The sequence below is a fragment of the Thalassophryne amazonica genome, chromosome 8, assembly GCF_902500255.1.
Source record: "Thalassophryne amazonica chromosome 8, fThaAma1.1, whole genome shotgun sequence".
In the NCBI taxonomy this organism is placed as follows: Eukaryota; Metazoa; Chordata; class Actinopteri; order Batrachoidiformes; family Batrachoididae; genus Thalassophryne; species Thalassophryne amazonica.
This window is the reverse complement of record NC_047110.1, coordinates 64195195-64221888: the sequence shown is the minus strand read 5'-3', so window position 1 is coordinate 64221888 and position 26694 is coordinate 64195195. Positions and strand designations below refer to the sequence as shown.

At 40.8% G+C, this 26694-nt stretch overlaps 2 protein-coding genes across 4 annotated transcripts in view; one reads left to right on the top strand and one right to left on the bottom strand.

Annotated features, from left to right (window-relative positions):
- The window catches only part of scaper (S-phase cyclin A-associated protein in the ER), a 234050-nt gene extending 213912 nt beyond the window's left edge, over positions 1-20138 (top strand). For all 3 annotated transcript variants that reach the window (XM_034176502.1, XM_034176504.1, XM_034176503.1), the window contains 3 exons: positions 16906-17097; positions 18277-18325; positions 19401-20138. In XM_034176502.1, the coding sequence (XP_034032393.1) occupies positions 16906-17097; positions 18277-18325; positions 19401-19495 (336 nt within the window). In that variant the 3' untranslated portion in view covers positions 19496-20138. The remainder of the gene's footprint in view (positions 1-16905; positions 17098-18276; positions 18326-19400) is intronic.
- Positions 20139-22177: 2039 nt separating this feature from the next.
- Positions 22178-25742, bottom strand: isl2a (ISL LIM homeobox 2a). Its single transcript, XM_034176505.1, has 6 exons — positions 25558-25742; positions 25041-25230; positions 24667-24929; positions 24187-24476; positions 23130-23297; positions 22178-22821 (listed from the first exon to the last, which is right to left on the bottom strand). The coding sequence occupies exons 1-6, from the start codon at positions 25613-25615 to the stop codon at positions 22705-22707; spliced, it is 1086 nt and encodes a 361-aa protein (XP_034032396.1). The 5' UTR covers positions 25616-25742; the 3' UTR covers positions 22178-22704.
- Positions 25743-26694: the final 952 nt, after the last annotated feature.

The following is a 26694-nucleotide window of genomic DNA, read 5'->3' as shown; positions in this document are numbered from 1 at the left end:
GGGCTCCATGCAAGATCTTGCATGGAGATCTGTGGGGAAAGGATGATTCTGAGAAAGCCCAGAACTACACAGGAGGACCTGGTCAATGACCTGAAGAGAGCTGGGACCACAGTCGCAAAGATTACATTAGTAACACACTACGCCATCATGAGATTTTGGCAAACAACCCCCTTCGCTCAGTAAGAGCACTGAAGATTGGTCATGGCCCGAACTCTGTGACTCTGTAAGAAGCATTTCAATGTTCTGGAGTGGCCTAGTCAGTCTCCAGAACTCAATGGAAAATCTTTGAAGGGAGCTGAAACTTGAAAGCCTGAAAGATCTGGAGAAGAACTGTATAGAGGAGTGGAACAAAAACCCTGCTGCAGTGTGTGCAAACGTGTTCTTAGTTACTTACTTAGTTCTTACTAAGTAAGTAAGCTTTATTTATATAGCACTTTTCACAGACCAAGGTCACAAAGTGCTTCAGATGATATAAATAGACAATAAAAACAACACATACAAATATAAAACAATAAAATAGGTCTCATTTTTCTATTGCAAATTAATTTGTTAAAAAAATCATACAATATGATTTTCTGATTTTTTTTTTTTTTTTTTTAGATTCTGTCTCTCACAGTTGAAGTGTATGTACGATAAAAATTAAAGACCTCTCCATCCTTTGTAGGTTGGAAAACTTGCAAAATCGACAATGGATCAAATACTTATTTGCCTCAATATATGTGTATGTATGTTTGTAGTCTTCAAAGGTAGACCTTTACTATTAACAAGGGGGGCAGGTCCCTTTTGACTTGCCTCTCTGGTTACGCACTTGTAAGAAGAAGAAAAAAAAAAACAAGACAGATGAGGTTGAATAGAATTTTTTTTGAGAAAATCACTATGTAATGGGCTGGGAGGAAGATAATATCACACCCGCTGTTCATGAGAAACAGACTTGGTGTGTATTTGAAGCTATGTGTCTTTTTAAAATTTTTTCCATGACAGCACTGAGCCTGTTGCAGCTTTTAGCTTGTGACCGCTCCATGCCTTGAAAATGAGAGACTGACACACACTTTTGAAAGACACCAGACTTCTAACAAAGCAGAGACAGTATGCAAGCACTTTTTTGGTAACTAATCTGATACATTCAATTAAAAAAAAATGTCTTGATTGGGCAGTTTTACTGAAGGAAATTTGTTTCTGCTTGCCATTCACACTGTTGTTCAATTTATTTTATTTATGTAGCATGAAATTACAACAGCACTGCCTCAAGGTGCTTCACACGAGTAAAGGCACCTTGACAGTTGCACGCAACTCACAATTCGTCATGCCATTGCAACCCACTTTGTTCCGCTGGATGCTGCTCTTTGTGCCACTGGATGCTGCGTTATATAAAATAATTATTTTGTAGCAGATTAATCATTTGTGCTTAGAACTTGGCTGATGAAGCCACCTCTCATCGCTCCAGAAGCACCGGAATTTTCAACAGCTGCAACTTTTCTCTTGCGCTTCATGATATGGAGAATGCATTTGGAATCATCTCAAAGGTAATTATTTATAATTTATATGTTGTAATGGCTTGGTAAAACAGTGGCATTTTCATTCCCTCTCATGAGTAGCTGTAAAATTATGTTTATGATACAGAAGAAACAAAGAAAGCCAAAACAAAAAAAACTGAAGCGCAACAAAGTCCTTAATTGAAACCAAAAAGCAATCCATTTTGGGTCTTAAGGTGGTTGAATAGGTAGGTCTTGGAAAAGTAGGGCTTCCTGGGGTCAGTCCGATGCTTTGAGGTTTAGGACTGGAAGCCGTTAGAGGTCTCATTAGTGCCTCGGACATAGAGGAAAAAGAGCAGAATCAGGCAGCTAGAAATAACTGCACCTAAGTCATTAATTCACCAGCAGTAAATTAACAGAAATGCAGAGAGATTACTAAAGTGGTTGCTGTGAGACTTCAACACGGAGTTGCTTTTGCTCCGCCGTTCGGCACGAATTTCGCCGCCACTCTTTTCATGGCCAAATCTTCTGTCACAGTGGAATGTGCCGAAAAAGTGCTGATGTCCACCTCTTCCGCAATTTCTCGGATAGTCACACGACAGTCCCGCATCACCACAGCGTTCACTTTGGAAATGATCTGGTCATTTCAGCATGTTGATGGCTGACTGGAGCGTGGCTCGCTCTCCACCGTTGTGGCGGACGTCTTTAAACCAGTTGTACCACTCCTTAATCTGTGTGAAGCCCAAAGCATCGTCACCGAAAGCCGTCTGAATCTTCCGAATGGTTTCCACCTGGCTGTCACCCAGTTTCTGGCAAAATTTGATGCAGTCACGCTGCTCCAGTCGTTCCGCCATTTTCCTTGCAATGAAAATCCGACGAGAGACTACACACGTCCTCACACAAAGGCTGCTTGCAAGCAAATGACGCAATCGACAGGCATGAAAAAATTCACGCATGCGCATGAAGGTTCAAGGTTGGCTCATGCAAGCACACGTGATTCAAATCCATCAGGTTTTTGCAAAAAATAAAAAGGTTGGATACTTTTCTAACAGACCTCGTAGATCATTTATCAACAGTGATTTTGAGGACAGTGACCTTATATTAATGAGACCCAGATTAAGGACCTCACTAAGGTTGGTATTTTGACTATTTGGATTTGTGAGCAGTTCGAGTGTAATATATGTAAAATACCTTGAATTAGGTTTGGGTTTATGAAATTCCATACGGGCTGAAGGTAGCAGACACTGAATAGTTGACTTTGTAGAAACAACCAATGGGCACCCTCAGTTTTAGTGTTATTCAGTGTAGTAACAGGCACTAAATTTGTAAAACATGTCCCTCTACACTCTTTATGGCTATGTCTGTGGAAAAAGGCCACAGTCTCAACATGAAAAATATCTCTTCCTGGCACATAAACTACACTACACTGCCCTAGTTTCCCCACTAAGGTAGTGGATTCCACACCCACATTAATAATAGGCCCTGCGGGCTCTCTAATCACCTGCTCCGTGACCTGTTGTAGTGTCCTAATGTTACCCTCCCTATAGAACTCTATCTATGTTCGCAGATGAGATGGTGGCACCTTCCCCAGTAGGGTGAAGGCTGTCCAACATCAGCAAGCCACAGCGACCCCTGAAGGAGAGCTATTTATCAATAAACCTAAAATTAAAACCTTGCTGCCTGCAAAACCGTGCCAGGCACCTGTTCAATGATATCAGTCTGCTAAATGCCTGGTCATTACCCTGAGAGGGGAGGGAACCGAGGCTTTTACTCAATGTCAGCACATTTTTCTGGCAAGGTCACAAGTCCTCTCTATGTCCTCTCTCTTTGTGACCTCAGATTGTTGCATCCTAATATCGTTGGCGCTGACATGAATAACTATGTGGCTATAACTAGTGTTGTGTTTGTCTGTCTGCCCTTGTGCATTGTCCGCACCCCCTAAGATGAGATGCAGTGTTGGGTGTTCTGACCCCAGAAATACATTTGACATCAGATTGCGTCTGTAATCTGACTTTGCAGATTATAGAATCCCCTATCACTAACATGATATCACTACCCCTATCACTAAGACCGATGATTAAGTTGTGCAGATATCATTAATCACAGAACCTACTGTGGACAAACTGTATCTGCATGAATTACTGACCAATTCCCATTTAAGTCAAAATGGGAGCCTTGCTACTGTCAAGACATGAAGTTTGTAAAACGTGTAAAAATAAATAAAGATTATAATTTTGCCTGGGCTGAAGAGGATTATATATGTAGCTTCTCTAAAAATATTAATCGTATCAATGTTTGATTTGGCACCATTCATCCTTGACCCAACATACATAAACATACCAAACGACAAATCTCAGCTCGCCACAGTTTGGCATGATCAAAATTGCGCGCGCGCACACACACACACAGCTGTTTTGTTTTTGTGCAATCTGCAGTAAGCAGGCGCTTTTAATTTGACAAACGGAGACTGGTGAAAGACATAAAAAACAACTACACTTTTAACTTATGGTACCAACATGAGATTTAAGTCACTCATGGGAACAGCGATATAACATTTGACTAAAGTGACTAAACCAATTGAACTACAAAAACACAATAAATCAATAACACCAACAACACTGGTAAACTAACATAAACCACAATAACATTTAAAACCTCAAAACCCCAAACTCCCACGGTGCATTGCAGCACCACATCCATTATTTATTGTTTAGCTGAAATTGCTCATTTCTCCAAAAATATTTGTCCTATCAATATTTCTGTGTAGGCTCTCAGTTGTCCAGGTGGTTTCCATAGTAAAGAAACTTGAATCTTCGACTGGACTGGGTTTTGAAGCAAAACGATTTGAAGCAAAACGTCCTCGCGTCAAGCAACCCAGTCCAGTCGAAGATTCAAGCTTCTCTACTATCTCTACTTGTCCTATCAACTTTCCCTTTTCACATCATTCATCTTTTACTCAAAATACATAAGCATACCAAACTGCAAGTGTCAGCTCTCTCCAGTTTTTGTGTGATCAAAGCCACACACATGCACACTCGCACACAGAGTCCACTTGGCTATTATAATATAGATAGTAGAGCCATTCAGTCCAGCCGCTGAGGAATCAGTCCAGTCGAAAAAGAAGTCTGCTGGGAAACACAGGTTGCTTCATCGCTTCCTGCTGTCCCAAACTGTGGTGCAGGCTGTGAGTCACAGAAGGGGCATGCATTAATTGTGCATCAAAAATTTAGTGATGTTAAAAGAAATTTGGGTTAACACTATCTCATTTATTTTGACAATCCTTTTAATTTATATATGCGTATATGTGTACTTCTCAGTGATTTAAAATATCATTGAAAATTTATTTCAGTGATTCATTTCAAAAAGTGAAACTTATATATAGATTCATTACACAGGGTGATATATTTCAAGTGTTTATTTCTTTTAATTTGCATGATTATGGCTTATGGTAATGAAAACCAAAAATTCAGTATCTCAGAAAATTAAAGTATTACATAAGACCAGTGTTTTAAAAAAAAAAAGATTTTTAATATAGAAATGTTGGCTTACTGAAAGGTATATCTATGTACTGTACAGTACATGCCCTCAGTACTTGGTCGAGGCTCCTTTTGCATGAATTAAGGCCCCCTAACACGAGCATGACTCATGCTCATGCACTTGCACGCCCCTTGTTGTGATGATCCCACCAGCTGTGATCTCAGCTGGACGCTGTTCTTTGCTTCACCGCCTGCCACGTGCTCTGCTCTGGACACTGCGTATATAAAATTATTTTGTGGCCGATTAATCATTTTCCCTGCAATTTGGCCACTGAAAATGGGGAGTCTTTAGCTCGAGCTGTTCGCGCACACACGCACACCTAACAAGGTGCAGAAAGCATTTGGAGCCATCTAAAAAGGTAATTATTTGTCATGTTTGCAATGTCATGGCTTGGTAAAAGAGTTGTGTGTTCTTTCCTTCTTGTGTGGCGCTGTTAAATATGTTTGACAGATTTAACTTCTTGTTATAATCCTTCAGACGAGCTGTGCTCTGATGCCATCCGCTGACGTCACCACTCGCTCTGTTCACTTCTTTACTCCACTTGACGAGCTGCATGTTGTGTTGGCGATTAGATTGCGCCATGTAGCACGACATTTATGTGTGAAAGATTTTTTTGAACATTTCAAAATTTTCTGTGCACAATAGCATGCACTGGTGCCCCTCTCGCGTCCTATCTGCACCTGTTAACGACAAGTTTACTCTCCAGCATGACATAGGGGTCATGCTAGTGTGTGAATCAAAGTCATGCTCATGTCGGGGAGTCTTTACTCAATCAGGGCGGCATGGATATGGAGGCAATTAGTCTGTGGCACTGCTGAGGTGTAATGGAAGCCCAGCTTGCTTTGATAGCACACTTCAGCTCATCTGCATTGTTGGGTGTGGTATCGCTCATCTTCCCCATGACAGTACCCATAGATTCTCTATGGGGTTTAGGTCAGGCAAGTTTGCTGGTCAGTCAAGCACAGTGATACCATGGCCATTAAACCAGATATTGGTACTTTTGGCAGTGTGGGCAGGTGCAAAGTCTGGCTGGAAAATTAAATCAGCATCTGCATAAAGCTTGTCAGCAGTGGATAGCATGAAGTGCTCTAAAATTTCCTGGTAAACAGTTGCGCTGACTTTGGTCTTGATAAAACACAGTGGACCAACACCAGCAGATGACTCCCCAAATCATTACTGACTGTGAACGCTTCACACCGAACCTCAAGCAACTTGGATTCTGTGCCTCTCTACTCTTTGTCCAGACTTTTGGACCTTGATTTCCATATGAAATGGAAGTTTTACTTCCATCTAAAAAGAGGACTTTGGACCACTGAGCAATAATCTAGTCCTTTTTCTCCTTAGCCCCAGGTAAGACATTTTCTGAAGTTGTCTCTGATTCAGGAGTGGCTTGACACAAGGAATGAGACATTTGTAACCCATGTCCTGGATATGTTTGTGTGTGGTGGCTCTTGAAGCTCTGATTCCAGCCACAGTGTGAATTTTCCCCAAATTCTTGAATGGGCTTTACTTCACAATCCTCTCTCAAGCCTGGGGTTATCCCTGTTGCTTGTACACCTTTTGCCAACACACTTTTACTTTCACTCAACTTTCCATTAATATGCTTGGATACAGCATTCTGTGAACAGCCAGCTTCTTTAGCAATGACCTTTTATAGCTTACCCTCCTTGTAGAAGGTGTTAATGAGTCTCTTCTGGACAACTGTCAAGTCAGCAGTCTTCCCCCCATGATTGTGTAGCCTATTGAACCAGACTGAGAGACCATTTAATGGCTCAGGCAACCTTTGCAAGTGTTCTGAGTAATTTAGTTGATTAGAGTGTGACACCATAAGTCTGGAATATGGAATTTTTTCACAATATTCTAATTTTCTTACATACTGAATTTTGGGGTTTCATTAACTGTAAGCCATCATCAAAATGAAAAGAAATAAACACTTGAAATATGTCACTCTGTGTGTAATAAATCTGTGACTGTAACTTTTTGGGGGGCAGCACAGTGGCTTAGTGGATAGCATGTTGCCTCACAGCAAGAAGGTCATGGCATCGATTCTCACCTGTGGCCTTTCTGTGTGGAGTTTGCGTGGGTTTCCTCTGGATGCTCCGGTTTCCTCACACATTTAAAGACGTGCACGTTCGATGAATTGGAAACTTTATAATTGCCCAGGTCTCACTTGCAAAAGAGATCTCTGTCTCAGTGGAACTAACCTGGTTAAATAAAACTTCCTACCTGAGGCCTCAGCTTTCTCCAAAAACCACTCTGTTTTGTGTGTTTATGTACATGTTTGTCATATATTATGTAAAAGCTAGCAAGAAATAAACATAAACACTTCTAAAGCTGAAAAGTCTGTTTTTGGGAACCTAATGACACCTCTGAAGTGATTTACAAGACATTTAGCGGATGTTAGCGTGCATGCTAATGTCTGCTAACTCAAACCTAACTTCTGCTCTTGTCAAAATCTCAGTGTTGCCAGCTCAGCCTGTTCCTCTGTTTAAGAAGATGGGATTATGTGATCTATTATTTGGGGGGGGTGGTCTGAATTTTTCAATTTAATTTCAGTTTAATTTCCTTTATATAGCACCAAATCACAACAAAGTTGCCTCAAGGCGCTTCACACAAGTAAGGGGTAACCTTACCAACCCCTAGAGCAAGCACACAGGTGACAAGAAATCTGGACTTTCGTTGGCATCATTTTACCTTCACGCAACTTCGTTCCTGCAGCTGGCGCTTCTTCAGGATTTTTAAACTGTTGAAAAACTTGAACAAATGCTGTCGAAAACCTCAATTCGTCCGTATTTCTTGTTGCTGTAGTTCTTGACAGCTTATCGTTTGCTTAGTTTTTGTAATGTTAGCGTTTAGTTTGACTTCGTTCGACCAGCTTAATGTTTTCACACAGTACAGAAGCCGGTTTGTGAGCGCTTTTGTGGAGGAGAAATGCAGCTCCTAAACGGCGGAGCTGGTGTGTGGTGTGGAGCTTCTGCCACTCCGTGTGATGTGGAGGGTGCTGCCACAGTCATGCTGTGGTGCTGGCCGGCCAGGAAGAATTTCTTGGCCTCCTCCACCAGCGCACGCCAGTCCGTGATCATGGCTTGCTGTCCTCCAGCCTGTGCAGAGACAAGAGCCTGCTGGCCCTTTCAGTCTGACAGTTCAAAAGTTTTTGAGAAAGTGATCCTTGATCGCTGTGTATTTGTTTGCAGCGGGGGGGGGGGGGGGGGGCTTTACAAGAGTGCGATCAGCCTCATTTCTGTTGAGTTGCTGACGGCTGACACAATAGTTGATGGCTATGTATTTGTTCACAGCAGTGGGGCTTTGCAGGAGCACGATCAGCCACATTTGTTTCTGTGGAGCTGAGGGCTGACAGGACGTAGTAATATTTTGTGTCGTCTGCTGTGATTTCTTAGTCAACTGCGCCTCGGTGTGTGCAAACCAGGTGGCAGTTTACAGAAGTGATACTTTGAACATCAAGTGTGGCAAAAGTTCCAGTAGCAGTGGACATTTGCGTGTGAACATCTTTGATCCACAGAGGTGTGACATATGAAAACAGAAAACCCAGTGTGATCGCAAACGGCTTTATTCTTTTTTGAACGTTTAAGTTGCTGAATCATGTACGAGGCAGTCCTTTTGTGCATGTGTGCATGTACGTGCGCTACAGCACATCCAAACACAGAATACATTCATCCAGAGTGAATCAGCTAGAGAGACAGTGAAGCGTGTGTGTGTGTGTGTGGAGACGGAGACGGCAGAGAGACGAACAGTCTCTCTCTCTCTCTCTCTCTCTCTCTCTCTCTCTCTCTCTCTCTCTCTCTCTCTCTCTCTCAATGCTGAAACAAGAGACGGACAGTTTTAAGTTTGCTTGTGAGTTTAAATGGAAATATTTTCTACTTTTTTTGGGGGGGCGGGGGCACAGAAGGACTCTGAACTTTGCAATCTGATGTTTCCAGCCCTGACAAGATAGCAGTGTATCCCGCTGTACATCTTCAAACCTGAGTGCCATTTGCAAAAAAAAAAACAAAACAAAAAACGAAGGAGTGTGGCCAGGGCTACACATGACAGAACACATACAATAAAAACAAAGACGCACCTGCAAGCAAATCTACAAACACAATGACACGTGAAAAGCGCTGACTACGCACGCATTTCAGGTGTACAGACAGCGATTAGAGTTTTGGTATTTGAGAGATTTGAGAAATATTTGGCGTGCTTGCAGTGTTTATAATTTTGGTGGAGTATTTAGCGTGTGTGGTTAGTGTGGTGGTGTTGTTTGTTTTTGTTTTGTAAAAATAATGCGTCTTATGAATGTTGAGCAAGCGCTTCAGTTTTTTTTTTTTTTGTTTTTTTTTTTTTTGAGCAAGAGTCATCAGAGTCTTAACCAGACAGTGAGGATTCTGATTATGGAGATGATCCCTCTTTTATTCTGGATGAGGAACTAGAGCAGGTGGATCCACCGACATGCCAACAGATATCCACAGTGGGTCGGCTCACACGCTTCTGTTTGCAGCTTCTCCAGGACTCAGGCGCTATGAGTTCCGTCCCAGTACCAAGTCCTGGAATGCAGAGTTGGAGACACACACTGCTCCACCAGTAAAACACACACACACTGCTCCAGGTGCTTTTCGTTCCTCTTTCGTTCTTTTTGCGCTCTTGATTCGCAGGCTATTTGCTGATAAAGCTTATTCGTCCACCTTTTCTCAACAATTTGTGACTTTTTTTTTTTACTTTTTCCCTTCGTTCAGGAATCATTGTATGCTGTGTGACCGGGCCATAAGGGAAAAACTTCCTCTGATGATTTGAGGAAGAAACCTCAAGCAGACCAGACTAAAAGGGGTGACCCTCTGCTTGGGCCATGCTACCGACACAATTGACAATACGTGAAATTACACAGGAAATTTTGGGAGATTTTGGGATTCCATGTTGGTGCATAAGACGGGAGGCCTGCAGAAGAAAACACCCACTCCCATCTCTGGATGGAGCTACACCTTAAACAGAGAGAAAAAATAATCAGGTGGCAGAAAGACAACAAATACAGTATAATTTGTCAGCATTAAGCAACAAGAAAAACAGAAGAAATAATAAGGTGATTGCCGGCGACGAGCCCAAAGCTTCACTAAAAGACAAGTCACAGACAGGTCTGTATGGTTTTATTTGTGTTATTTCAGTTTTGTCCGCAGCTGCATTCAATGCTCCCCACCAAACAGTTGCTGGCGGTAGTGCACCGAGGCAGATTATGAGCTGCGGACTGAAAGGAAGAAGTGCGTGAGCCGGCTGCAGCACAGAATGTTAGGGAGCTCTGCTCTGTTAAAAAGAGAAATAAAGTTTGTGTTCAGTGAGTTAATACACTTGCCCAGCCTTTGCACCACCGTTAAGACACAACTGTGCAGGGGAAGGAATTAACATCAGTGCAGTGCAGATACTGTTAATACGTAAAAATTGTTTGATTGATTAATAGATGGGCTTTATTGAACATGTACAAATTGTACATAAGACAATAGGATCTTAATAATTAAACAACTGCAAATTATAAAGAAGACAATGTTCATACAGCCAAGGGTATTTTAGCATTGTGTTATATTTGAATTGATTTACTGAAATAAATTGCCTTTTCAATGATATTCTAATTAATTGAGATGTACATGTATGTATGTATCTTCCCAAACTTAAGAATGTTGGGGCCCACTTTGATATCTGAAAGTCTTATGGGCCCCAAAAACATTTAATCACAACTTTGATCAACAGGAGACTGAGATGAAGTATTTACACACACATACACATATCTTATGTTTGACTCTGTTGGATAAATGAAGAATAATAATTTAAATCCTCTCGCTTTTTTATGTGTTATTGTTAGTAATTGAGTGTCCATTTTGCATAATATTTTAAGATACTGAAATAATGTACTGAATTATTATTTGAAATTGCAATATGAACAGTATCAGTGTATAAAATAAATAACCTTTGTTATACCTTACTGAATTTTCATGTACAAAAAAAAAGAAAGAAAAGGAGCTAAACTAATCTTAGTTTTTTTAACAAGAGATTAGGATGTCTATTGTCTGGAGAGAAGGTGACAGTCACTTTCTTCATCATTTCATATCCTTTTATCATTTATAACATCCTACCCACTGATCAGATATCATTCAGATCACAAGCCCTTGAAAGCACACTCTGAAACACTCAGGAATATTTCTTATTTTCTGGACCTGTGGACTTTCAGCCAGCTCACTGTGCACACGTTTCAAGCGCGACACTCTGTTCAGTGGGCTAACGGTTGCACAGGAAAGTTGCACCCCTTTATCATGAACGGAAATTCTTTTTGTGTTTGGATCAAGAACGGTGTTGATTCTGAGGCTGTAACAGGCTGCGTGAACGCACAGCTACAGCCCAAGCTACAGTCTCTCCCCAAGGCTTTTCTTTTTTCTTTCTTTTTTAAACAGGCTATATGAGCACAGAGCAGCTGCATTTCTTCTTCTCAGACTGTGATTTTATCATAATTGCTTCAAAATTTGCACAGTTATAACTTTAAAAACAAGTTGCCATGGCACAAAAATCACACTTATCTAAACTCTGCAATTAATCCTCAGATCACATGCATTCTGAACCATGAGGACAGTCCATATGGATCACAGATCAACTGTGATCTGTTACACTACTACAGTCCACTAGGGGCCTGTGGCCTACACATTGAGAATCACTGTTTTCAAGTATAGATTGTTGCAGTACATCTGCACGAGTTGATCCTTGCCAGTGGTCCTGTACCTGGAATGCGTCCATTCAGTTCCACACAAAGATGGATGGCGTTAAGGAGAATATTTAGAGCAGCTTGAGCTTCTCTCAGGCTAATGTAAGCATTGGCAGGACACAAAAGCCAGCTGACCCGAGGCCTGTGCGGTCGCAGAGACTGCTGATTCACTGTCGGCACACCAGCTTTTGTTTATATATGTGCTCTCGAAATAAGGCTGCTCATAAAAAGCAGAACTTTGAAGCAGCACTATATGCAGTGATGTATTCCCTCTGCTCTGGCGGTATGAATAATTCACCTTGTCACACAGAAAGCCATTGGAAGAGTGACATATGTAGCCTTGTGCGGTTTTCTGATGTGTTTGTGCTTATGGAGACCACTGAGCCATGTAGCCATATGTTTCATTGTCTGTTAGGTTTGTCCATAGAGACCACTCAAACAAGTACAGGTGAAACATATTTTGTAAGTGACACATTGTGGTAGCTCCTTTTCCACTGAAGAAAGATGTACCGGTAATCTTTGTCTTTGCACTCTTAATACTATGATTCGTTTGTGAATCATCTGTGGTGATGATATGTGGAATCTTTGAGCTGACGGAAGCCTAATTGTAAACTGTTGACATGTTAAACCACCTGATTCCTGTCTGCTTTTTAAAAAGGCACATAGTTTGACTGGAGCGAAGAAACCTTATGAAAACCTTACTTTTTTTTCTGCTCATCGAAAATGGCCACACACGCAATTACGGTTACCAGCCTTGTTCATGCACACATGCAACTCTAATTTCAGATAAAGAACGGGCGTTTTAAAAATGTAAAGGAATATTTTTCTGTCTGCAGACTTTTAACAGTGCCTTTTGAGCTTGTACTTAATAAATTGTTTTCTTTGCACCAGTAAGCATTTCCATGGGCTATGGATCATCTTTAGACAGAACACCCCACACACATCTCCAGATCTCAGCCTTATCTGTGGGGTCATTCCTTTTCTGACTTTTCTCCACGAGGGCGTTTCCTCAGCCCCGCAGGCTCAAGCCGATCTTTAGGCCTGTAATTCCTGTTAACCTGATGTTGAAACGCTCCCTTCAGCAGTCCATTACTGCCAAGACGACCAAGCCCTCTCTGCCTGCGGGGTAAGTGCAGCTCACGCAGACCGTAGGGAGCCAGCGCTGGGGAATGCACACTCTGTATCACCCAGCAGAGTAAACAGAGGCACAGATACACTGTCCGCTGACTGGCAGGAGAGGAGAGGGCTTGATTGTTAGCTCACGAGATGATTTACGCTCTCTTTCACGGGTGAACGTCGGTCCAACTGTCTTAAATGAAGCCGGGTATATTTTTATCCCTGTGAGGGGTTTCCATTTGTCTGTAACAACGTTGTCAGTAAAGTTTCATAGCAAGACTATCAGGATTAGGATCTGGGATAGAATGGCAAAGTCAGCTCATAGAGATAGTACTATTAAGCTTTATTGTGTAAACACAAGTTATTTATGAGATTTTAAGACAACTGCCTTAAAAGTCAAGTTAAAGTATCTATGTCAATGTATGTTGTTAGCATCCAGTTGTCTTAAAGAATGTTGCGCACCACAGAGTGCACGCTGACTGTGGAGTCAGCCAGTGTAAACGTTGGGTTGTAGTTTTTTGACTTGGTTTGTTGTCTGTGGTGCATTTATCTTATCAGTGAGACAGTTCCACTGTGATGGATCTGGTTTATATTGTGGATTCAAGTGTCAGATATACGACCCTTCCCTGATGTGGGTTCCTCTTGAGGTGTTTGGGCTGTCTAGACACAAGGATGAATTGACTTCTCTACACGTTCAAAATGGTCATGGTTTGTTCAACATTATGTGTGTGCATTAGTTTTGTTCTGTACTAAATGAATAAACTTTTCAGGTAACTCCAGCACTGTTGATTCACACATACAAGCTGAAACTAATTACGTCATTTGAGATTTATTGCTTACTGCATGTCTGGATGAAGAGTATTTTTCCGCCTGCTCTGACTCTCTTTTAACTTTGTTTCAGCTCCAGCGCTGGATTTTCACAGGAATTTGTTTGCGTTTCGAAACATTAACTTTACACACTCTTTGTTGCCTTTGTGGACAGTAAGGAAGTTATGTAATGGAAGTGCCGTAAAACACGGCACTGTTTGAAAAAGCCAGGTCCCTGAACTTAAAAAAGAACAGAGCACTCAACACACTTGAGTTTTTATGTGTTGTGCGTTATACTTGGGCCAGATGCCCCAGTTCAGAGCTTGTTGTTAGCTTTATGATGTCATGCTTTGAGTAGGTATTTCAAAAGTAGGAGAAATACTGCGGTGCAACAACTTGGACATGCCTTTGTGAGCTTTGGTCTTGCTCTTCACTTGGAAGAGGTGCTGTGCGCATCCATGTGTATGTGTGCACGTGTCTGTGTGCATGCCCCCACTCTTTACTGCCACCAGGTTGTTTCATGTCTTTCTGCATCGGCCACTCAGAAGATGGACAACTTGTTTAGGCAGCTGAAGATGGAACTGTGCATTGTGAAGGATTATGAGATTGCTTGATGATTTGTGGGTTGGATCTCCTCAGAACTCCAATTCATCCAACACTTACCGTGGTGTTAAATTATGGTTCCTAAAACAGAGATGTTCTGGAATAAAACACAGCAGAAAAAAAAGTGTGTTTTTTTTTTTGTTCTTTAGCTTTAAGTGGAGTGATGGTTTTGGTTTTCTAATGGAGTCATCTGCATTAATTTAAAAATACACACTGCTGTTTTGTCTTTAGACAATGTTGTAGTGAAGATAAATATTGGAGTCTAAGGTTTTGTGAAATATAGTAAATAACAAAGCTGCTTTTGAACACACCCATAGTTTTCCCTTTTATTTTTTCAGGGTTGTGAAAACTCCGCGACTCCGTGGATTTTATCATGGGGGAGCGGGGGCGTTGTGTTGTACTCTGTAATTTTGATTGTCACTGAGTTTTTAAAATGCCTATCACAACGCGTTTTTTGTTTTTTTTTATGACCATGCAAGTTTTATAAATCTGTGGACACTGATCTGTATAACGGAAGAATTTTGCGGCATGCATGTGTCATGGAGCACCGTCGGACAGAGGGAAGATGGCGAGAAAGACGGTTTGAAAAAGGTTAATAAGGACAAGAATCCGTGGAATTGGCTTGAATTTAAAGTTCGTCTTCATGAACACAGATAAAAGAAACGGGAAAAGCTCACTGCGTCTTGTGCCCTCAAGAAACATAGTAAGAAGTTTTTGTCTTTGAAAAATAAACATTGTGCTGTTCAAACAGGATTATGTGACATTTTTTAGTTAATCTAGACTTTCTTTCATTGGAAAAAAAAAACGTGGCTTTGAATGGATTTACAGGAATTTACACAAGAATGTAAGTGACTTTTTTCTAAAAGGTATGTTATTGCTATTTTACCATGATTCTCAAAATATTCTACAAGCTTTAGCTGTGGTTTTTGAAATGCTTTAAGTCTTTTTAGTCTTCATGAATTTCATGTAGTTTACTTGTTCTGAATTAATGCATAATTTGGTTTACAATTAAAAGGAAAATCATTCCAGGGCCTACTTCATGTCATATTCTGTTATTTCAACATTATCATTGACAGTTCAAATTAAAGCTTGAATCTAGGATCATTTAAATATGCACTTCTTTTGAGATTTTTTCTTCCAGGAGATGCTGAAAATGTATCATTAGATACAAAATTAATTTGACTTCTGGGGCCCCGTGGGCCCTAAACCTTTGCTCCAGGGGAGCTGCGCCCCCCAGACCCCCAGCAAATTTTCTTCAGATTTCACAATTTTCATTTCACAGCCCTGATTTATTGTTTCATTGGATGAGTTTGCCCGGCGAGCCCCACATTCCTTTGTTCAAAAAAAAAACAAAAAAAAAACGAGAGAGCAAGGGAGAAAAAGAAAACTCATAAATTTGCATGATTGTTATTCCACCATTTACAAAGCATATTCACTAAAGGGATTCATTTTTGGAATATGTTCAATAATATTTCATAATTGCAGTGAAGTTTTCTTTCTTTTCGCTGATCTATGCTTTGTTTATCTCAGCAGATTGGCTTCTGAGAGGGGCCCTTTACATTTTAAAATATCCGTCCTGCACACAGGTCTTCTGTGCAGTTCCGATTGTTTGACCTGTCCAGTGTGGAGTCTTTAAACAGAGTTATAGTAAATGACACTGTCGGAGCCCTTTGAGCTCTGCTGTAGAGGGCAGCTTTGAGAAGCTTCACCTTGAACTGATAAAAGCGATGAATTATCACTTTTTCTTTGCCGCTAAAACTTGGAGCACTTTATCAAAGGCAGGGTAATGGAAGAGTATCACACAGTGTATTTTCAGAATCTTGTAAATCTTGTAAATTTATGTTCCTGTGACTTGGGAACCTCACCTTGACCTTCTGGTTTCTATTGGGCATGTTGTCTGTACCTGTAAAGCTTGCAGCATTTTCTTTTTCATCCAGGATTTACCGCGCTGACCTCGTCGCTCTGAGGAGGGACGACGGTCTTCCCACACTCAGGGGAAATGCCCAGAGCATTAAGCCAGGACCTGTTCCTTTGGAGCAGTCCCCTTTCTAATCAAACGCTGCTGGGAGTGATTTGCTTTTATATCAGCAGCACGGATGTGCCGCTCTATGATTGACGGGCTGTGATGGAGAACAGGATGTCGGCAGGGCGAAAATTCTCTTAACGGTATTGCTCATTTCTCAAAGTGGAGGAGACCACACTGTTGGTAAAGGTTTGCTCACCCTCTGCCTTTTACCCTCAGCCCCTCCCTCTCATACCTACGATGCACTATGTTTGCCCTCTCAACTCCAGCTTCACTCCTGCAGGCCGGAAATGGGCTCACTCTACCTCAGTGGCACTTGCAGAGGTCGTGAAAGTGAAGTTTTAACCGTTGACGATGACATTACTCCACATTTCTCATTTTCCTCGTTACTGCAGCTTTGCTTTTGCTGATCATGGAAAAGAACAAAACATCCCATCACTTTGTTTTATAGCCTATAATTGTGGGGTGGGAGACTGTGCCTTCCAGTTCTCCTCCTAATGGCTGTTTGTGTGTTGTTTTAGTGGCAGATTTACATGTGGGAGTGGCACTGTGATTTATAACAAGCAGTGCCACTGATGCGCCGCCTGACTGGCCCTGCTCCCTGTGTGTTCCAGGTGATAGTGCAATCTGGCCGCCAGCCCAGCGTGCTGCAGAAACTGTGTCAGCTCCCCTTCCAGTACTTCAGCCACCCACGCCTCATTAGGGTGCTCTTCCCCTCCCTGATCTCGGCCTGCTATAACAACTCTCACAACAAGGTCATCGTGCAGCAGGAGATGAGCTGTGTGCTGCTCGCGACATTCATTCAGGTACATCTGCCAATATCCTGACATATATGGCATCTGTATGCAGGGGCAGATTCAGGACTTTGTAAAGGGGGGGTGGCGTTTTGAATGTGTCGTCGCAATTCCCTATGGGGTTTGTGGGGGGTATGTCCTCACCAGAAACTTTTTAATTTTTAGGTGCCATTTCCTGCATTTTGATGCATATTTCAGCACAAAATGCAATTGTGGAGAAAACTGTTTTTTGTTCATTTGAATTTGTACTATACAATCTTGAATGTGACACTATGATGTTATGATGACAAGTAGCAGAAAACTTTGGAACTGTCTTTGGCTAAAAAGGTGAACAACCTTGCTTTACCTTGATGAATTATGGTCTGGTACAAATTTACTTAGCCGAGTCACTTGTTGCTATTCAGTGTTCAGAAACAGTATTCAGCAGGTTTTCTGGTCCGTGAAATCTGTCCCTGTCTCTATGCATCAATATGCAGAGCTGTTCCTGAAAGATTCAATGTAAAATATCTAAGCCAAGAAAACGGTCCAACTGTATGTGTGGGTGTTTCCCAAAATAACAGCTGCTCTGATGTCAGAAAGACTTTTCAGGCCAAAGCAGGAAATTCTGCATGTAATATGTCAGTTTTTGTGCATCCAGATTAAACTTATTTTGTCTTTCTCATCAGCGGGTACCTCCTGTACAACAGCTGATTAACGGTGTTCTTCTGGGGCCTGGTGAATCAGTAACAGGCAGGCTTTTACCAAGATTAATGGCTTCCTTTGCAGCAGATTTACCTGCCACTGGTTCAACTCCCAGTAAACAACTTGTCTCCTTCATCTTCTTTGGACAGCACGCCCCTCACCACAGTGCAACAAACACTGTTTAGACATGGATTAAGTTCCATTCAAAAGGAGACAACCTATTGTCATGTCTTTCAAACAAAGCAATAATGCATGGTGCCTTGCCTTCATGGCCTCATTGTTGAGTTAACCTCAAGAACATTCCTCACAGCAAAACATTTTCACCCGAGCTGATTCCTTTATCACCTGCGAGACATTTTGTTTGTTCAGTGAACTAGCATGAGATGAGACTCTCTGCAGTTGTAAATTCTGCCTAATATGATTTTATTTGAACTTGTGCGCACACAGAGTATCAGTACCTGCAGACAACTGTTGCTGAAGGTCCTAATGCTTTGCTGTTAATTTCACCAGGACTGTGCTGCCAATGAGAAAGAGTCTGGCACTAAAACGAAGCAGGCAGGTAAGTTATTTTTGCTAAAGATATCAAATGCAAAAAAGAAAATAATCAGAAATTACATATCTTTTACAAGGCAGTTTTTGCTGTGTTAAATCAACCTGGCAGCAAGTGCATATGATCCTATTTAGTTCAGGCCAAAATCAGCTCTGTGAACGCTGTGTTGACCGAGTCGGCATATATCCCATAAGTTGTGGTCTGTAACATGTCTGGTTCAATTCCAGAACTTAATCACATGTTGCATGTCTCCCTTCTCGCTATCTCCCCATATGCTGTCACTCTGTACTGCACTATCAAAGGCAAATGACCGGGGGGGGGGGGGATTCAACTCTCTCACAAAGTCAAATCTGTCTGTGTAAATTAACTCTTAGTATTGGTCAGTTTATTTTAATACGCTAAAAGAACTGATTACCTCTGTCAACTTAGTAATGCATTTACTACTGTTTGTTTGTCTGTCTGTTTGCTAGCAGAATAACTAAAAGTAATGAACGTATTTCAGTGAAATTGTGTGAGTAGATGAATAATGTTCTGGGAAATAAGCGATTCAAATTTGGAGGTGATTTAGAATATGTTCTGGAAGTAAGATCCAGAAGAATGTTTGTCACATAGCTACATTTAACGTAAAAGTTTTGAGAAGTTGTTGATGAAATTTGGTGACCAGATGGATACTGTCCTAGAAAATTAGGTGTTTTTATTTTGAATTTGATCTGGAACATGCTTTGAATCCAGAAGCCATATGTAGCCTTAGCTGAAGTACACGCTGTCTGAGTGGCTTCTAGTTTAACACTATTTTTGAATATGGAACAATATGCACTAAGAGCACTGCAATGTTAATTTAACACTACAGCATTTACCGTGTAGTTCTATAAATTTAATTGAAATAGGTACATTATTCCTCTTTTGTAATAAAAAAAATTTTTTAATTAATTTATTGGTGTGAAGAATTTCATCTTTATGTGGAGAATTTCTATCAGCATTAATTATGTTTGCTTCCCTAAACTGTGAGCAGTGTCAATTTGAAAAGTGTTGAGTATCTATTGCTCACCAACTATTTCTGTTCTTTTGTTTCATCAATGCAAAGTTTCCCAGCCACTGGATTACTGTGATTTGTCCATCCGCTTTCCAAGAGATCAGTGGGACTCAGCGCTGCACTTTTTTCTCAAGACACAGGAGTGATGGAGTTGCACACCATCCTCAGAGTGGCTATACACAGTACAAACGCTATGAGACGGACTGAGATGTAGAGTTTGTTTTGATGTTTTTTTTTTGTTTTTTTTTCGTTTCCTTCCTTTGAATAAAAGCCTTCATGGGTGAATAATATATTCTTCAAATTTTGTTGTCTTATGTAAAATGTTTTGCGTATCAAGCCTTATGATATGTGCAACTTTTGTGATTTCTTGTAAATGAAACCTGTTATTAATGTTCATGAAGAATTTGCACAAAAGTCTTTTTTGTACATTGCAGCTACAATTATGACACATGCACAACTTCCATTCATTGTCTCATGAAGCTATTTGTTTCAATTGTTGATAGAAAATGGGGATGAAGTAAACCTTAAACACCTCCTTTTACTGTAATTATTGAGTTGCCAAACGTTTGGTCCTTACTGTTTGTGTTAATCTCTTATTCTCTATATTAGAATGTGAATGACCAGAATGTTATCGCTGTTTTCATAGACGTTCCACTATCAGCTGTCACAGCGTTATGCGTTCTGCATTTTTCTAGTTCACAATTTATTTGTTGTGTTGTTTTTCGTTTGCTTTGTGTTCCCCCTTAAGTTCCTTTAGGGGGCACTTCAATAAAAATAAATAAATAAATAGAGTTAATCATATCCAATAAATTGCTTTTCTTTGTGAGTTTGTGGCTGTTTATTCAGGAACTGGACATATTGTCCTGATTTGACTCACGGATGTGAACATGCGTATTTGGTGTTGCCTTGAAACTTGAAGAATCCTCTTAACGGATTGAAGATGTTAATTTGATTTTGTTTATTTGGATAAAAACAACTTATGCTAAACAAATTGCATTGTTCATCCTTATTAAATCAAACCAAAAACCCCTTGAAGACAGTAAATTGTCCCAGGTTGGAAGGAAAATAGGTTTTCATATATTTTAAATATAAAAAAGAATTTACAGAGCTTTACATTTGGTCACTGTTTGCTTGGGGGTCGTTAGGGGGTCGTTTTGACCGTTGGGGTTTTTCTGTATGGCTTTTGCCTTACAATATAAAGCGCCTTGGGGCAACTGTTTGTTGTGATTTGGCGCTATATAAACAAAATTGATTTGATTTTGATTGTCATTCCTTCTGCATCTGTCTTGCTAATTATTGCAAAATGTGCAAAAAAAAACTTTTGCAGTGGTTTTTAATTCTACACTGAAAAAAAATGTTGGGTTTATATGATTTAAATATGTACAATGGGTGCACATGGTGAGAATGTGTCTGAGTAACATTTTTGTATTCTCATTGAAAAATGAAAGAAAATTATTTGGACACATTCTGATCATGTGCATTTGATGGACGTATAGAAGTCGTCTTGCTTTTCAGTGTGCAACAAAATATCGACTTAAATCGATTTTGTGAATAGAACTCACAAAGTGAAGCTTGGATAACCATAAATACTATTTGTTACAAGCTTATTTGTTTTTGTTCAAAGTATGTTAACATTTAAGGTAGAAACCTTAAATTAGAAACGTTCTTTGAGACAAACGAATAGGTGTAATGTTAGTCCTAATTTTTACTTTTTTCAGTGAAGAAAAAATATTTTTTTTCCTTCGTGAAATATTTGGAAACATTAAAACTGGCATTTTATATTACCGTAACTATAAAATATACTTTTATGGTATCTCGTCCGCGAAGATTTTGTGCATTTCTGTTTTGCACACACGGTTCTCACTTCTCTGATAAAAGACGAATTTGAACAAATGACTGAGGTGTAGTGTGTCAGTCTGGGCTTGACCCGTGTGCTCTCTTGTCCAGCGGCTATTTCCCATTCAGGATTCCTACTGGAATGAAAATAAACCATCCGCGAAGCGTCCGCAGGCTGCGGCAGTCTGCGGACGCGCCGTGCGCCGCTGCGGCTTTTGTTCGTGTTCCATTCAGCGGATCGTTTGCAGAAGATGCCAAACGCAGATAAGGCGGCCGCCGCTGCCTGTCCTCTGTCTAGACTTGTCAACTAACTTTTGACTTGATACGACACGCCGGCGTTGGTCACCACTTTAAATCGATCATTTTTAGCGCTGTATATGGAAGAAAACACGCGGTCATTGCTACACATGCGTGTGCAGGGAATAAAAAAGTGGATTCAGCATTTTTGTGTCCGTGCATGCGTGCTCAGTGACCCGTGACACTGCTTTTCAGACATCAGTCACTGATCCACTTGGCCCAGAAACTGAGCAGACCTTTTTAAAAAAAGAAAGAAAAATAGCCTTCTGAGTTCTGAGCTGCATCTAGGGGCTCGTCTTCATTCCAAACACTTTCTGCAGAGATATTTATTGCAGCTGCTTCATATTATAACCCTAATATTGTAGCACAATTCGGTCTCTCTTTTAAAATTCTTGCTCTAATAAAGGTCAGTCGTATGTTGCGCTTTCCTCCTATGTATTTTTATATTAAGTTGATGCGGAGCTGTGCACAAACTTCATGAACACGCTTGACTTGCACTGAATCCTTGCAGCAGAATGATGACAATGCATGCAGAATTGTGCACCCTGAGAAATCCGCTCCTGTCTTGTTAAGATGAAATGTAAATGCCTCACGCAGCAGGAGCATTTCTCTTCTGCTTGGAAACCGCTCAGTAAATGCTGAACTGGCACTCCAGATATCGGGTACTATAAACTGCAGATGTGTGTCCATTTAAATTAGTTTATTCTTTTGCCCGATAGGTCGGATTAAAATTCTTCCGCAACAAATGGATTTTGCATGCAACAAGCGATTAGAACTGTGACTTTATTGATAAGATCGGCTATGTCCGTCCTCCTATTAATAAATAATAATAATTTATGTTCTTGAAAGCGCAAACAGTGCGCTTTTTTCTTTTTTTTCTTTTTTTGTAAATGTACAAGTGTTTATAATGAATCATGCACATGTACACAGTGTGTGTTCAGACGTCCTGCACAGACTGTTTGAAATCCACGGCATTCCTCTCGTCTGCCTCAGGGATTGGAGCGTTTGTTTGCTGCCGAATTGTCCTTGAGGAAAACGGTGAGACCTCTAACTGCAGGATGAGAATAGTCAGGCCCCGCTGAAATTCTCCAGTTCACGACTCGTATCCTCAAAGTTTAATCCAGCCGGGTCCTTTATGCGCGTTTCTTCATTCAATGTCTCTTTGCGCGTCCGTGGGAAAAAAAAAGGTGCGCGCTCCGGGGTTCCAGCTGACCCGAGGGTCTCACGTGTCGACTGGACTGGGGACCATACTGTTCGGTGTGTCCGGTAACTGTGACGACAGAGAGGTGACGTCACTTCCCGATGAGTTACCCAGAGATCCAGCTTCAGAGAAGGACACCTGCGCAAAAAAGGGATATATATATATATATATATATATACACACACTTTTTAGTGTACAATCTGGCAATCAAGTAGAATTCCCAACTTCTCAAAAGCAGCCGACAGATATTTATTGCACAATAATAATTATTAATATTACAAATTATTATCAACAAGTTTATTTTAATAGAATAAACATGTAAAATGCATGTGAAGAGAGAGGATTTAGAATTGGGGGAACTGTCATGTGATTAATCTGTAAGTTATTGTTATTAATATGAATCTTAACACATGTATTCTCATCAGGTTATTATTTTGGGCTCGTACCAGCTGTTGGAAAGCAGGTTGATCCAGGTCGCTCTGCAGGGCGAAGTCACTGAGGGTTTTCCACGGAGCCTGGTAGGTCTGCACCTCCACGGGATTGACCTGCAAGCTGGTGTCGTGGCGGATCGGACTCCCCGCCACCAGAGGGGTTCCTGTCAGACCCTGCAGGTTCTGCAGGACCAACATTATACAACGGCATGTTAGATTTATGCTGAAACACCAAATTAGTGTAAAAATATAGATTTATTATCCTCATCATTATGGGGTTGCACATTTTTAGCGGAAAACTCAATAATTACGAACGTTTGATTTATATAATCAGTGTGATATGTTTCTAATTAATTTGCATGTGGTTATAATTATTTTTTCTTTGTCCTGGTGCTATGAAGCACCTTGTAACATCTGCTTGAAATTGCAGTGCAATTATGTATAAACGCGCATAACTATTTTCATTTCATCCTGTTGGGGAAAAAAAACTTTTTTTTTTATTAAAGTTTTTTTCTTTTTTAATTATTCAAGTATGTTTTTATATAGTACTGGACAAAAAGTTTAAGCAATTTATAGTTTAATTAAAAAAAGTGTTTCTCCTTCATAATCAGTGGTTCAACAGACAATTTTTAAATGTCTAAATTTTTATTCCAAAAGCATTTTTTTCTGTTCGTTTAACGAATTATCGTTAAAAACCTCATATACAAAATTGATTTACTTCCCGTTATCTAACAACACAAATGCCGATAATCACTGAATAAAGCGATTCTAAATGTTACAACCATATTTTCATATCAATTCCAGAATAACACCAAAAACAAATTGTGCAGTTTTAACACCTACAAGAAAGTTGTCTTTTTAAGGCGAAAAGTGATTATATCAGATTTAGATGTTGACAAATATTTATCTTATTAATTTATTGCAGTACCTAACAGTTATGCACAGTATTATATATATTACACACTAAACCAATATTTGTTGATAAGGTGAACGACAGGATGAATATTAATGCCTTCACAGATCTGAAAAAAAAAATATTTTTTTTAGCACAAAATCACTGAAAGGAACTGACTGTTTTGTCGCTGTGTTGCTGCTGCTGCTGCAGCTGCTTCATCAGGATGGATTTCTTCTTGTCTTTGCAGCGTTTGTTCTGGAACCAGACGCGGATGACTCTGGGGCTCAGGCCGGTCATCTCCACCAGCTGCTCCTTCATCAGGGCGTCCGGTCGCGCGTTGGCGTTATAGCACGTCCGCAGGGTGTGGAGCTGCTTCTCGTTCAGAACCGTCCGGACCCGGGTGGTCTTCTCGGACTGCTTGTGCACGTGATTCCTGTGGTGAGGAGGGTGTCGGACCGAGACCGGGTCTGAGGAGGAGGAGGAACGTAAGAGCTGTGATTGGTTTTCATTTGGAAGAAATAACTAAAATATTTTTGCCAAACTAAATTATATATAGATTTTCAAAGTAGGACATTCTGATTTTGTTTACGAGTGTAAAATGTCAAAAAGGCACAAAACGATGCGCATATAATAATAATACTAATAATATGTGTCCACCTGACATGTGTAGCGGTCTGGGGGTGGTGATGTTCCCCGGGCTCAGCGGGGTGCCGGCGGAGGCCCGTTCCACCAACAAGCCGTGGTCGGCCCGACACAGCAGCTCGTCGTCTCGCAGAGAGAACTCGTCCCCGGGCAGGAGCTGCCGGCTGCACACCGAGCACCGAAAGCACTCCATGTGATAGACGTTATCCCGGGCTCTCATCACCAGGTCGCTGCTGCAAAACCCCATGTTGCACTTTGCGCATTTGATGCCAAATAACCTGGTGAAACACACACACACACTCAAGCGCATGCTTCGCTGATCGGCGCACATTTTTTGTGCACGTCCCACTCTTGTAATATCTCCCGTATTTTTATTTTTATTTTTTTACCTCACGTAATCTCTTTTACAGTAAGTCTTGCCGTCTCGGACGAAGCAGGTACACGTCTCGTCCAGGTACTGGCTGCACTCTGCGCACTTGAGACAGGCTGCGTGCCACTCCATGTCCGGGGACACTCTCAGGATGTAATGGTCCTGTATCTGACTTCCACAGCCCACACACATCGCGATTCCAGACTTCTCTGCGGATGCAAATACATTAATGCAGCGCCGCGCGCTCTTTTAATCCCCTCGCTTCCCCGCTCACCCCGTGGCACCATTTCACGTGGAAAAAATGCACACGTTTATCATCAGAAGCATGCAAACTGTTAGACTGATATTACGTTTTTTTTTTATTCTACAAAGGGTTAAAATTATTTTTGATTTTTTTTGTTCTAAGAGCATGCTGTTTTAGATTTTATTTTTCGCATGCAACCCCGAAACCACTCGGGCCATTAATCATCCAATACAACGCGGGAAAGGGCAGGAAATATAAAGAGAGGCAAACACTCAGAATGCAGAGATCTTACTTTTGGAATAATCCCCCATATCATCCAAGAAAGAAGTGTTGATCGGGATATCCAGCATGTAGCAGAAGGAGCGCGGCGCACGCCGACGGGCGGAGCAGAGCAGAGCGTCCCGTCCCGGACTGCAGGGGAAACTTGTCTTCCTCCACAGAGAGGTTAAAAAAAAAAGATCCTCAACCAGTGACGTCTGCCGGACCTGGACCTCTGTGGGTCCAGAGAGAGGGTGCAATGTAAATCTCCTCCTGCTGGGCCCCTGTTGATTTTTTTTTGTTTTCCCTTGTGGTCTGTCTGTTTTTCTTCTGCTTTCTTTTGTTTCATGCATGATGTCACGTTTCCTGCACGCGAAAGCAATTCTGCAATAACAAGGATTCACTGCGTGAAACAAGTGTGAGGTCATAACGTCTATTATTGCCTTTGGGATCGTGTAACAGAGTTCTCACTAAGATGTGTCACTTGACAGATTGCACCGTATGCGCACACACAAATTCAAACAAAAACTATTTTAGCACGATTCATTCGAGTGAAAATTGAACATTTGACAAAAATGTGTTGCTCTCATTCATGATAATTCTCTGATAAACGAAAAGATCCAATCTCAGGGCACTTAGTGATGGCATTATAAAAAGTATAACCTATGCTTTGTGATACCGTTATGATAAGCGCCACCACGAATTTATTTCGTGATGGGGGCACAAAATGCGGGGTGACACGGGGGTCTGGGGAGTGGTTAGGGGTTGGATTAGAAACAATAAAATAAAAAACCGTCATGAAAATGTCACTCATTTCGTGATGGGAGCAGGAAAAAAGCGGAGTGGTTGCTAAGTCAACTAGCAATGAAGTGCAGTTAACTCAAATATTTCAAGCATTTACATTAATTTGCATATTGAGAAATTAATTATTTGTATTACTGTCACACAAATGCTCTTGTGATTCAATAGTTTGAAGTATTTTGCATTTATTCACAGACTTCAATCTGAAATTGTAAACTAACTAATTTGAATTAAGTAACATGCAGTTATATGTGAGAATTATATCAGGATGGCCTTTTCCATTCTATTTCTTTCTCTTTTTTTTGTATCTATTTACGACTCGTGCGTGTGTGTGTGTTTTGATCAGGGACCAAATACAGCCATATTTCCT